The sequence below is a fragment of the Phoenix dactylifera genome, chromosome 2 (genome assembly GCF_051530095.1).
Source record: "Phoenix dactylifera cultivar Ajwa chromosome 2, Ajwa_hap1_PhDact_Kaust_v1.1, whole genome shotgun sequence".
Taxonomy (NCBI): domain Eukaryota; kingdom Viridiplantae; phylum Streptophyta; class Magnoliopsida; order Arecales; family Arecaceae; genus Phoenix; species Phoenix dactylifera.
The window spans coordinates 53,928,847-53,942,708 of NC_143191.1; the positions used below are offsets into that span (position 1 = coordinate 53,928,847).

The following is a 13,862-nucleotide window of genomic DNA, read 5'->3' on the forward strand; positions in this document are numbered from 1 at the left end:
TGCGGACACCAGTGCCAGGTCACCCATCACTTGGGTCTACGGTCGTTGCAGAAGAATAATCCAGGCAGTTTGATTTTATTTTAAGTGATTTTATATTATTTGGGCTTATTAGGGTATTTTGTTATTTGATAGCCTTTAGGGCCTATTTTGGTACTTCGTTATCTTGATAGCCTTTAAGTATGTTCCAAGCTTATTTACTGTGTGTCTAGAAGACTTAACTGTGTGCCAGCCTAGATTAAGGCCCTGTTTGGAGGAGCTGTTAGTAGTAGAGCTTTTAAAAGTAGAGCTGTTGGAAGTAGAGCTATCTGAAACAGAGCGTTTATAAAAAGCTGTTTGCTGTTTGGTAACTACATTTCTAAAGTGCTGTGATACTTTAACATGTGTTTGGTAAACAAACTGAGAAAGTACTTTTGTGTGACAAAATGACCATAAAGGACATTACCAGTATTATACAACAGAGCATAATAAAATATAATATGTATTAATACATAAATATATGATAGAGTATAATATTAATGTAATGTAATATAATATTATTATAATATAGTACTATAATATTATGTATTATAGAATAATAATTTAATATAATATTAAATTATTTAACATAACATATCAATGTATTATGATATAATGTAATATAATATTATATTTATAGTATAATACAATAATAAATATATAATTATTAGTGTAAATTAATTTTTCATCATTCTAATGATCATTTATCTCTCTAACAAATTTTCTAGCTAGGTGATAAAATTGGTTAACTAATTACTAATATTTTTATTTATTTATTTATTTATTTATTTATTTAGATCAGATTATTTGCCACTCACTCATTATTTTATTTTATTTATTTATTTATTTATTATTTTATTTCATTGAAATATAGAGGGGTCGCTGGCCATGGGTGGTGGCCGGAATGGTGGCTGCCACCGTGGGCAGCCATGAGCTCCCAAAACAAAAAAAAAAAAGAAAAAAGAAGAAGAAGAAGAAGGAACAGAGGCGGCGGCATTGAGAGGAAGAAGAAGATAGAGAGGGGGAGAGAGAGGATGGGTGAGAGAGGAAGAGACGGAATGAGGGTTTTGGGAAAAAAAAAGTATGATTTAGGTGGGGGTATTTTGGTCCAAAAAATAGCTTCCCGACAAAGCTGAAAACAGCATTTTCGGAAAGCTCCAAATTGGAGCTTCTTCCCAAAAACTGTTTTCAGCTTTCTGCAAAAGCTGAAATAGCTTTCCAAAAATTTAACCAAACACCATTTTTTATCTAAAAGTACTTTTGGAGCGCCAGGAAGTGCTTTTTGGTCCTCCAAAAGCTCCCCCAAACAGGGCCTAAGTGTTCAACATTGATTACTTAAATGTGTGCCATGCTATATTACCTATGTACCAAGCTTACTAATCTAATTGCAATAGTGAGTTGACTGTGTTCGAGGCTATATGAACTGAGTCCCAAGCTTATTTAACTAATTAAAATGGTGACAAATCCACTATATCTATCAATATCATAAATATCAGATTATTTGCCACTCACTCATTATTATTTATTTATTTATTTATTTGTTATTTTATTTCGTTGATATATATATATATATATATTAATTATTCGTTCATTCATATATATATATATGCATTTATTTATTTTTTTTATTTTTTTTCTTTTCTTTTCTTCCTTTTCTTTCCTTTTCTTCTTTTTTTCCTTTTCTTTTCTTTTTTCTTCTCTTCTTCTCTTCTTCTTCTTCTTTTTTTCTTTTTTTTTGCTAGATCGGGTGATTCATACAACACGTGTACGGATGCACCCAATAAAATCGGAAAACAAAATATTACGGAGCTCCCGAGGCAGCTCCCCATCCTCCGCCCACAGGGTTCTACTGGCATGGTTAGCCACGTACGTGGCCATCCAATCCGCAACCCCGTTGGCTTCTTTAAACACATGCTTTGCCTGGACAACCCGTCCATTCCTTATCATCATCCAGATATCGCGAATCAAGGGATAGTCAGCAACAACAACCCTCGGACCCCCCGGATCCAGCTAATGGCTGTAGCCGAGTCACCCTCCAAGATGACTGAATTAACTAAGAGCACATGCTGAGCGTGACGAAAACCCGCCCAAGCAGCTCTCAGCTCTGCCCCAGGAACCGTGCAGTCAAATAACTGACAGCCTCCCACTGCCATGACCCTGAAGTTCGGATCTCTTATGACGAAATCTACTCCACCCTTTGTGCCTCCATCCAGCACCGACCCATCAAAATTGACCTTAAGAAAGCTTGGGGGTGGGGGCCCCAGATGAAAAATACTGTACTAGAAGTTGCTGAGGCAGATGGGAACTCCAGATATTCCGAGATATCAAAAGTCCTTCTAAAGAGGAAACATGACTAATCTCTGCCGCCTGCACCTTGGCGCTCTCCGCTATGAGCCTTCGTGACATGCTCTGCTCGCCGAAGGTTCGAGTATTCCTTGCTAGCCATATCTGGTATGTTGTGCAGGTCGCCCTAACCGCCTCTTGGTGTGTCAATAGGTTGCCCGACCACCAACGGATGGTCCGCAAGAACTGATCCCCCTGAGACCAACCCTCCCACTGCAGCCCCGCCGCATGCTACGTCGCCCTCACCCATGTGCACTAAAACAATGCATGGTCTACTAACTCATCGGCTCCGCATGCCCCGCACTCAGGGGGCAGCCTCAATCTCCGTCCGCTAAGTATTGCTCTCATCGGAAGCCGATCCTAGACGACCTTCCATAAGAACAGCGCGGTCTTCGGATGGAGGCCTAGGCGCCAGACCCAGGCACACTCCGGACCTGGCTAATGCTCTGGCCGGAGCACCGGGAGAGCTCCCCCACCCTTACGCTGGTCCTGCACGACGTGCTCCACACTTAGGTATCCGGACCTGCATACTTTGAAATCGAAAGGGACCGGACCCTCTCAGCTAGGTGTGTCCCAAACATATGACCCAACCTAGCCTCATCCCAAGCAGCCCTACCAAGGACAAAGAGGTCACAAACCCACAGTCCCTCCGCTGCCTCAATGTCAACCATAGTCGGTTAGAGTCTCAAAAGTAGGGCACCCACCCATGGGTCACCAACCACATCGATACTCCGCCCATCGCCTATCAACCATCTAGTATTCTCCACAACTGTGGGTAGGTATCTTACGATCTCTCGCCACATAAATGAGCAACGACGCCCACTGCGACCCGCTCCTACAGTGCTCGTCTGGCCATATCTAGTAGCCATAGTCTGACTCCAGAGCTCTTGTGGCTCCAGGTGAATCGAGCTGTATGTCAGACAATCAGCGCCTCGTGCCTCTCCATAAGAGACAACACACTGAGTTCACCCTCCCTCGCTGGTAGGCAGACACTCTCTCATGCCACTAAGTGCATCCTGTGACCTCCTCCATACGACCTCCACAGGAAGCTCCGAAGTAATCGCTCGATCCTCATCAGCACTATTTTCGAAACCACTGTGTTTGCCATGAAGTAGACAGGCATGGAAGCTAGCACTGATCTAATCAGCGTCAATCTATCCATCATAGAGAGTGAAGATGCCCTCCAGCCCTCCAGTCTGCTCTGAATCCTCTGCACCAGACCGGAGCACTCGGCCACCCACAACCTCCTACCCGTAATGGGTACTCCCAGATAGCTCCAGGTCCCATCCTGTACTAGCATCTCCAGTATTCCCTAAATCTCCTGTCTGACCCTATGCTCAGTGCTAGGGCCGAAAGAGATGGTTGACTTTTAGAGATTTATCTTCTGCCCTATAGTAGACCTAAAGAAGGGGGAAGGCATACCGTTAATCAAGATAGAAAACCTCGATCCCCGAATGCTTCCCTTCTTCTTCTTTCTCCTTTCTTCTCCTCCCGCGAGGCCAGCGGCGCCGGAAGGGGGCCAGGCCATGGTGGCTGCGGGAGGGGGCCCGGGAGGAGGCCGCAGGAGGGAGCCAGGCTATGGTCGGCCGCGGCCGCTGCGCTTTCTCTCCTTTCTTCTCCTCCCGCAAGGCTAGCGGCGCCTGCGGCAGCTGCAGCGGCCGCGGGAGAGGGCCCGAGAGGGGGCCGAGCTGTGGCCGATGGCGCCTGCGGCAGCTGCGGCGGAAGCGACCTGGCCTCCTTTCTTCTTCTCTTCTTCTTTTCTTCCCATTTTCTCTTTCCTTCGCCCGCGACTCAAGGAAAAGCTTCCCTCGTCGGAGTGCCTGAGAGGGGGGCCGGGCCGTGGCTGGCTGCGACTGCGACTAGCCAGCGGCAGCTGCGGCCTGGCCATTGCGACCGACCCCCTTTTTCTTTCTTTTCTTCGGTGGGAGTGGGGGATTAGCACCTCCCTATCGTAGGAGCGAAGGCATTTTTGGCATTTATTTGAAAATAAAACGCTGTGAAGGATTGAGAATTAAGCTTAGTAAAGTTATTGGACCGAATATTTTAGTTATGGTCAACGGAGACTTTTTGTTATACTAGAATCTTTTGGAGGATAGAAAATTAATTATTTTTTTTTTATTTACGATATTTATTTTGTGGTAGGTATGGCAGATGGCTTGGCATGAGGAGGCTCAAGAAGATAGACGCGAGAGAGAGAGAGAGAGAGAGAGAGAGAGAGCGCGCGGAAAGAGAGATATTTTGGAATTAGAGAAAAGGGGTAGGGACAGAGTTAAAAATTATAGCCCTCCGGACATCTCACATAACCTCATTGACAAAAAAATAAACAAAGAAAAAAAAGATAAGGTACAGCTGCTATGACAGCAATGGATAATTTTCTATGCTGAGCCCCACAATGTACGTGTGGACTTCCGCTCTCACTGAGTCTTCCCCATCCTACGCTACATGCACCGTCATACGTGCAGCCAATTGCTGCGATTTATTGTTTTAGAAATGCATTGCGATAAGTGCTGGACCAATTGCAAGTAGTATGGGGGAAACAACAACGCACTGACTAACGCAATGAGCAACGAGATGAGGATGAGGATGGGTTTGAGCTAAGAAGCTTCCTACCCTCGATCCAGCATTCATTGATGTTGTCTGCATCGTACATGAGATCTCGTAGCTCCTTCAGCCAACAGATACGAAGCTTCTTTGATTTCATCGGGCACACCCAAAATCTTGACGGCCTTTTCATTTGCATAGCTCAACAGCAACCAACACAGTCCAGCGATGAAGGCATTTGGGATCGTCGCCATTTTTTCTCTTGAACTTCTTCTACAAGGACGAGACACTTGTGGAAGAAGGGTGGGAAGACAGAGAAATATTTGCGCCAATAATTGCTCATCCACTGGCTCCCACGAACTGCCATGATGTCTAGAGGACAAAATATCATCTCACCAAGATGGGTGGGAACGAAGATAAAATATCGACCAAAGCATTGTGAGTAACAACATTAGGCCTCAAACCTCTCCCAGCAACTTCATTAAGCATAACTTCCGCATCCTCAACCCTCCCCTTCTTACAGAGGCTACCAAACCATCTGGCGAGTAACACATCGCCATCCGGCGGCGATGGCGGAGGAGGAGGAGGGGCGGGCGGCGACGAGGGCGGCGACGGCGGGGCGGCGTGCCTTGATGATCGACGAAGGCGTAGCATGTTGGGGATCTAGGGGGGAGACATGGAATTAGGGTTCCGGCCGTGGCGGCGGCGCCGGGCGGCGGCGGAAGGGGGAGATAAGAGAAGGACGGCGGGGGAAGGAGAGGGAAGACTGACGTTTTCACCTACTTGTGGCCGACTTTTTTATTTTTCATCTTTTGGACGGAAATGCCCTTATACAAGGAGCTCGTACCGTTGGTTATGTTAGATACCATTTCTCTTCTGAAATCTGCACATTCCTTAGGCGGGATGGTCCTGGAAAAAATAAAAAAAATCGCCAAAGAATGACACAGCTGGAGTGCATTTATGAGAAATGGAGCGGATTTTATCAATTCTCATCATAGTAGCTCCATCTACCGTTCAGTGGTTCATCAAAAGTCGTGTGCCTGTAGATTTGTTAATGACAACGAATAAGCACTTATGCACCTAAATACATTTTTATTTTTATAATGACAAGCATAAATAAGCTGAATAAGAGCAAGCTAGGGCTAGTCCAAGCTTGTCTTGTCTTAATCTACTTAGCTTATTTAATTTTGAAGCAAGCTAAAGCCAGCCATTTAGGAATACTTGTTTGAGAGATCAAGTTAATTAGAGCATGAGATCATTTTATGCTAATTTTTTTTGATAATATTATCCTTTTATAGTTGAAATATATTTATTTTTTACAAAATAATATATTTTATATAAAATAGTAAAGTAATTTTCATATAGATAATTATTAAAATAATGGATAATATATAAAAATATTATATATTCATATTTACCTAAATCAAGTTAAACTTGAGCTAAACGTATAGTTGAATTTGAACCGGTTGTTGAAGCATTTATTGAAATTCTACAATTTATTGAAGCATGCTATACATATCCTATTTGAAGGGTAGTACATTTTTTTTTCTTGAGAAAGAAATAAAAAGACGTGCATAACCAAGAATGAAGAGTATATGTTAAGCAAGGACTATAATTACCCTCCCTTCCTTACGTGCTATAACAATCATTTAACAAGGCAACAATGCAATCAAAGTTGTACAAAATGTTTTTGAGTAAAAGCTTGTGGAATCTTAATATACTATTTTAGCATTATGTATAATATGAATGGCTTTCAAAGACAAAATACAATATCATGGGTTTTGTGCATTAAAAATATCTAAAAAATTCAGTGAAATTTGATTCTATGTTACGGCATGTATGCCATGGACCAAGATCACAAATTATTGTTTTAATGAAGAAAATTATCTATTTTTTTCCTGAAGTGTTAGTGTAATTGAGTTTGATTTGACTTGACTTAGTGTAATTAGTTATTGCAGTGTTTTGTCTATGATTATCATTGGAAACGATGAAATAGATAAGTAAATAATGATATATAATTTTAACGATACAAAATGGATAGTTTTAAAATTTAGTAAAAAACAAAAAAACGATTTGATAAGAAGAAAAAGAGAAGAAATATGCCATCCAAAATTGGCCTTCCAACCATATATCTTCGCTCGTTCCATTTTTTTAATTAAATTTCTGGTTATTAATTCAAATATATGTTTTTTCTGATGCCAGCTATTCATATTGAGAGAATATTTTGAGAAAATAGGAAAACAAGAAGGAAAAAAGATGAAAGAACAAGAGAATAGAATATTTATGAGGTTCAGTCCATTGACCTACGTTTGCAAACAGAAATGATGCAAAAGTTTCACTATAGAAAATTAGAGATTATAGAGTACAATATTTCCTCACAAATTCCAACCCCCAATACACCCGATTTCTAAAACACTTGGTTACTCTCTTTTTTTAAGGGTTACAAAAGATATATATAATAGAGTAAGTTGATTTGGACTCGAACTGGTGTCCCACAATAATAAGATTAGTCCAGCCCGTGAAAGCTCTAACCTTGCACCTTGGGTGCGGCTTAAACAAAATAAGTATGGCTTCCCAGAGGAGGGGTGGTCCCTCTGCTCTGCTTGCTACGCTCGTTGCGCTATGTTCCACTCACTTAGCTCACTCCACTTCAGAAAAAGATTTCTTTTTGCCTTTCTAGAGTTTGTAAACTCAAGAAATACTCAACATAATTGTTGCCATCTACCTACTATTGGCAGACCATAAGTGGAGTACCTTTAAGATCAAGAGTCCTTAGATTCATCAACTCTAGAGCACCTTTAAAAGGCTTATGCAAAGATTTATAATCCTTAAGGATCATGAATAAGAGATTTTTTTAAGATCTCCTATATTTTGGTATCTCTCTTATGTGAGCACCGATATTAGCTTTTTTTATTATTTCTCTGAAATTTTCTATGATTTTAGAAAAGGTTCAAATCGATATGGGATAGTTTAATGCAAATTGATGTGTATTTAATGAACTCTAACAATTCAGGGCTTAGTTGGGCTCTATAGGTTCTAAGCTGCTGACCATGAAGCGCAGCTCGTTCTATCGTGCCATGCATGATATGGATATGTGCATGGCTAACATTTTTGGCCATGCTCTGATATAATTCAAATTTTAAAATTCAATTTGAGGTGCCACACTCCCATTTAATTCAAATTTTAAAAATTTGAATTCAGGTCTTAGTCATCTTGATTTCACTCTTCCATATATAATGTTGGCATTATGGGTCTCTACAAGATGCTAGCAAAGGTAGGCAATTTACGACCTTCATGAGGTTATTGTTGAGGCCTTTATAGATCTCTTAACGGATTACCTGAGCCTGTATAAAGGCTACAAGTCAGCATGCAACATCGGTACTATCAGCCTTTATGAGATGCTAGCTCATGTAGGCCTTTACAGAGATAGTTGTGGGTTACTGAGAATCAGTATATATATAAAGATTCTAGGTCTGGGTCTTAAATACAGATCATAAAACTAAAATCTCCACGAGAAATAAACTTCCTAAATTCTCTTCATGCTTCCTAAATACAGATTTTCAGCATGGTAAAGGGTAGATTTTCGCCCCAAGTAGCAATGGATGCCACGAAATTATACGGAAGGTGGGACAAAGCTCCTCGAAGACCTACCTGATTGTCTTAATCTCATCCTCTTTGTAGTATGTTCAAGGCTGCACGTTGTGGTCGTTTGGTAGCGTGAAATGCAAACTTTAGTATTCAACATGTATGTTGGCTAGAAGTGCTACATCTTTTGCTTCAAACTTGTGTGTAGGAAAGAAAAATATGTGGAAAAGAAAATATTGTGGAGAATTTTTTCTACCTATCTCATGAGGTAGTCTTTTATATCTATTATCTATAAGAAAAAATTGCAAAGTTATCTTGATTAGGCATCAAGTAGATATTGACGGTTAGGTATCTTTGATCAGTTACTAAAACAAGGAGTCTCAAAGTTAGACAGGATTGATGTCCGGAGCTCACTTTTCATTCATCATGTCGAGCTTGGGCCATAAAATGTCGAATTGGGTGTGGGCTGGATTAAGCATGGATTATAGTAATATGGTTAAGCTCGAGACTACATTTAACCTGGCCTAACCAGTGGAATTTGGCATCGCTAGGCACAAAATCCATCAAATGAATAACAACCCAATTATCAGGTCTAACGGTTTTCATATGGTCACATTGATAGATGGATCAAAAAAATTCTTTCAATAGATCATAGACATACAACATGTTTTCTCTATCACATTTTTGTTACATAGACAAGCATGACCTCATGTTTTCGAATGCTAATTTGCTTTAGAAAAATCTTGCGGAATACTTGAAGAAATTGAGAGAATTCTGCTATTACATGCTCCCACATCAGAGTACAAAATATGGTTTATGTATTCATGAATCCATCTGCTCATGCATTCATACAAATACATTCTAAAAAATGTCATTTCTTTCTAATCCTTGTCCATCCAAATGTGGTAATAATACGTCGAACATGATTTCCGCAGTCAAATCTCCAAAATAAATGGTCCCAGAATTCGTTAATGTACTTGCTCGCAGGCTGCATACTTTCATTCGCATCTTTCCAATGTCTAATACTCCCTAGTATGATACACTGATCTCATGAGGTTTTGTCCATGATGCTAACTTCTTCCGGCCAAGCAGGTGAAATAATGAAGTTTGGAACACCATCATCTTGGGGTCATCGATCCTTTCTCTGCACGAGAACAAGAAAGAGGTTTAGTCTTGATTCTATTAATTAGTAATTGTTGATTAATGCATGTTAGCAGCCGGTGGTTTTCGGAATTAGGACCATAGATTATGTAATTTGAGAGGAGTCTCTAGAAACAAGGGATTTCAGCTGACCTGTTGGGCCTTCTAGATCATACAAAAGCTGAAGGAAGGGTGTAAAAACAAACAACTTGATATATCTTTAATTATCATCCGGTAGCCAATTAATGTAAGGAATTGCCATGAATATCATCTGGGGCAGGACAGGCTTTTCTTCCGTCTTACTGCAGTCCCTGGGTGCACAAAAAGCTGTAGATCATGCAACATACACACGAGGATTCCATGTATTGAATAGAAGAAGGCAGCCAAGAAAAGAAAAGAAGAAAAAGACTGATATCAGATATCGTCTCTTGAAAGGACATGCGAAGTAGATTAGGTATAAAAAAAAAACGAGCGATCAGGTCAGAATATGTACCTAAAAGGACGAGAATGATGCAGAATATCAAACAATTGCCGAGTAGTATAACATCCATCCCTGGCTTGCTGAAGCTGCTGCAAAATATGAAGAATAAATGATGGGCCTATTTGCCAATTATCTTCCATTCATAGCTATAGAAAGGGGACTGAAAGGAAACACAGAGGTGGAAACCATTTCTGACCTTTTTCTTGTACAATTGATTGTCGTTGGCCCATACTTGCTGATTGCTTCAATATGAGGTGGGTGCTGTGTCATCAGATCAGAGGCCAATCAGGCAGCCCTCGGCGACAGATTTTGTTTTTGAAAGTCAACTTGTGGAGGGAAGGGAAGCGCGGTCGTTCTTCACCAGCACCCGCTAACCACTCTGGAAGAGAGTCTACTTCTCGATCATCGAGCTGTATGTGCTCCACGGCATCCACACCCTCCACAACCTTCAATTTCTCACAATCCACAACAACTAATAGTTTGAGTCTAGGAAAGTTGGACACTCTCTCCAAACTTGAGTTGTCCTGCAAGATCAATTTTGTAAGAGAGGGGAGGTTTTGGATTTCTCTCAGGTTGTGGGCACCAGTCATATATAACTCCTGCAAGGCGGCGGCACGGCAGAGAAGGCTCTCCGGAAGAGAATTCAACTTCGGACATCCAATAATGTTCATTTTCTTGAGAGAAGGTAGCAACGATGTTGTGCGGTTGTCCTCCTCCCACCACCATTCTTCCAAATTAGGCATGCGTGCAAATATAAGCATCTCTAGTCTAGGGAAGTAGGTGGAGGAGAAGAATTCAGGCCCGATGCTCGTGACTGCAGGAGCACGTTCAATCTGGAGGTAATCTAGTTGTGGTAGCATTCCCAAGAGTGGAAGTTGCTGGCATAGAGCACAACTAGTCAGATGCAGCCATCGCAGGCAAGGGAGCGATGACGAGGAAGGTGTCGTCATCCAGCTGGGAAACTCACGGCCGAAGTAGTCATGGATTGAAAGTATTTCAATGCATGGCGGTGGGCAGAGCTCCTCGAATACCTCCCTTATTCTCTTGATATCTTCCTCATCGTAATTACTTGCACGAGGCTGCTGCACATTAGAAGAGCTGCTCAATTGCTTGCAATACAAATCTAGTCTGATAAGATGGGGCTTGGCTTGAAGTGCAGCGGCTTTTGCTTCAGCCCTGTTGGATACCCTCTCCAAGTTTTCTATTGTCAAACCCTGGAGCTGGGACAGGGATTTCAACTCCTCCAAGGTGCAGAATCTCCCGTGTTGATGTCCCTTGTGCTCCTGCTCCCTGTCACCTTCTCCCACTCCAGATTTGCAGCCCTCGCTACCACTCACCACAAATCCCCCAAGTGAGCGTAGTTGTTTCAGGCTCCCTATTCCCACAGGTAGACCATCAAGTGGTGCATCCCGAACGTCTAGACCCCTTAGATTGATTAACCCCACGACACCATTTGGGAGGTTGTGCAAATATTTACAACCATCGAGAAACAGGAATTGGAGATTTCTAAGATTCCTTATGCTATCTGGTATCTCTCTTATTGAAGTAGCAGAGAGATCAAGAAGTCTAAGGTGTATAAGATCTCCCAAGAAAGTTGGGAGATTGGAAATGGCAGTTTCACTTAAGTTCAGGACCCTTAAACTCCTTGGCATTTTGAAGAGATCTTCGGGAAGATCACGAATAAGTGGGGTATGGAAGAATGACAGGTTCCTCAAGGATATTTGTTCCATTATAAAATCTGGTATGATTTCTAATTTTTCATCTACAATTGATAAATGACGTAATTTTATTGATGATGATGATGAGGAGGAGGACATGATCTTGTGATCAAATGCTTGTGCATCTCCGACGAAGCACTCATTTCCTGCTATATGCTGAGCTAGAGATCGCAAGAGGTCATGCATCCTGCAAACTGATTGATCATAATATTTAGGATCTGGCTGTAAGAGGTTCCTTTGCACCAACTCCTTCCAATATCCTTCTGCCACATCTTCCGAGGGTGTATTGTCTTCGAATATTACAAGGCCCCCTGCAATACAACTATTGATGAAAGAACCTTGAGTAATTAGGTGGTCCTCGGGAAATAATGAAAGGAAAGTGAAGCACTGCTTGAGAGGAGGCGGCAAATGCAGATAGCTCAAGTACAAAGCACCCATCACCCCATCCGGAAGCTTAGTAAAAGACCATGCTGAGCTAGAAAGGACCTTTTCCCACTCTGATTGCCTTGTCGCCTTAGTTCGAAGAACCCCTCCAATCGTCCTAAGAGCAAGGGGAAGGCCATCACATTTCTCTACAATTCTCATCCCGACATCCCTTAACACCCCCCTTTCTCCTTCCTCTCCTTCCTCAAACACCATCTTGCAAATTAGTGACCAACCATCATCTCGAGACAACTTATCCACCATATGAGTGTGTATGGCACCCATCTGTTGAGCAATATTTATATTTCTAGTTGTCATCAAAATTCTACTATCCACCAAACCACTATGTAAGGGGTTTCTTAATAGCTTATCCCATACCTGTGCATCCCAAACATCATCCAAGACTAACAAAAATTTTTTGTTCCTCAGTAATTCGCTAAGCATAGGTTCAAGCACTTCCTTCTCCTCATTATCTCCAGGATTACCTCCAGCTTGCTTTATGATAGATCTCAGCAAAACGGACTCGGAGAAATCTTGGGACACGCACAACCAAATCCGTGGCATTTGGTTGAACTTGTCCCGAAGCTTCTCATCATTGTAAATTTTTTGAGCAAGAGTAGTTTTGCCTATCCCACCCATGCCGACAATAGCAAAGATCGGGATTTTTTTCTTATTTTCTTTTGTCAACAGATGCACCAACCTCCTTGTATCATCCTCAATTTTTTCTCCCACAAGATCAGGCTCAACAAGTACAGGAGATGTCTTGGGGCTAATTTTACTCTTATAGCGATCATTACGAGGAGCAGATGTAAGATGGAGGTCGGTTTTGTCCTTAGCAAGTTCATCAAGCTTAAGGATGAGATCCCTAATTCTATTGCCAATCTCATGACGGAATCCAACTTTGTGCAAGCAAGCAATGGGGGGGTAGCAACAATTTACCGACTCGGTATAACGAGATGAGGATGAGTTTGAGCTGAGAAACTTCTCCCCCTCGATCCAGCATTCATCGATCATGTCGTCTGCATCGTACATGAGATCTCGCAGCTCGTTCAGCCAAAGTTTGATGGCCTCGTTGTCGAAGCGTCTATTCTCTGCATCAGCGAGAACGGCCTGCATCCTCTTCAGCCTCCTATGGAGCTTCTTGATTTCGTCAGACACACCCAAGATCTTGATAGCCTCTTCCTTCGCATAGGTTAATAACGTCTCACACAATTTGGAGACGAAAACATCCGCGATCATGGCCATCTTTTGTTTCTCCAGGTGCAAGATAATGGGAGGATGGAGAGCCGCAAATGGTAGGGCACTCTTGCACTCTCCACAAAGACAGCTATTTAATGACTGCTAATACTGTTCCACTCGTCCCAAACACGACATGCCATATAGAAGAGCTATTTTCATTACTTTACTCCAAAGATGCCATAAAATAACCTGTGACGCGTTGAGGGGTCTGCCCTTACTTTATGTGGGAACCGTCATTTATCTTTTTTTATTTATTTTTTTTAATTTTTGGTTTGGTGTAATAGGATTTATAGTGGGTTAGCATGGTCCATCGCTAATTTAATTTCAAATGTATTTTTTTATTTTCTCTCATTTTTTATTTTAGCGTGTAGGAACTG

General features: G+C 41.7%; 1 protein-coding gene across 10 annotated transcripts; it reads right to left on the minus strand.

Moving 5' to 3' along the window:
* Positions 1 to 9,091: 9,091 nt before the first annotated feature.
* Positions 9,092 to 13,655, minus strand: LOC103712452 (putative disease resistance protein RGA3). 10 transcript variants are annotated; one of them, XM_089929199.1, is made up of 4 exons: positions 10,302 to 13,655; positions 10,118 to 10,194; positions 9,778 to 9,935; positions 9,092 to 9,628 (listed from the first exon to the last, which is right to left on the minus strand). In XM_089929199.1, exon 1 carries the CDS (start codon positions 13,489 to 13,491, stop codon positions 10,375 to 10,377), a length of 3,117 nt encoding a protein of 1,038 aa, XP_089785325.1. In that variant the 5' UTR covers positions 13,492 to 13,655; the 3' UTR covers positions 9,092 to 9,628; positions 9,778 to 9,935; positions 10,118 to 10,194; positions 10,302 to 10,374. The 10 variants fall into 10 exon arrangements, with proteins under 10 accessions (XP_089785325.1, XP_089785326.1, XP_089785323.1 ...); XM_089929200.1 differs by having other exon boundaries at positions 9,778 to 9,926; positions 10,302 to 13,629; XM_089929197.1 differs by having other exon boundaries at positions 9,778 to 9,951; positions 10,302 to 13,629.
* Between the last annotated feature and the right edge of the window lie 207 nt (positions 13,656 to 13,862).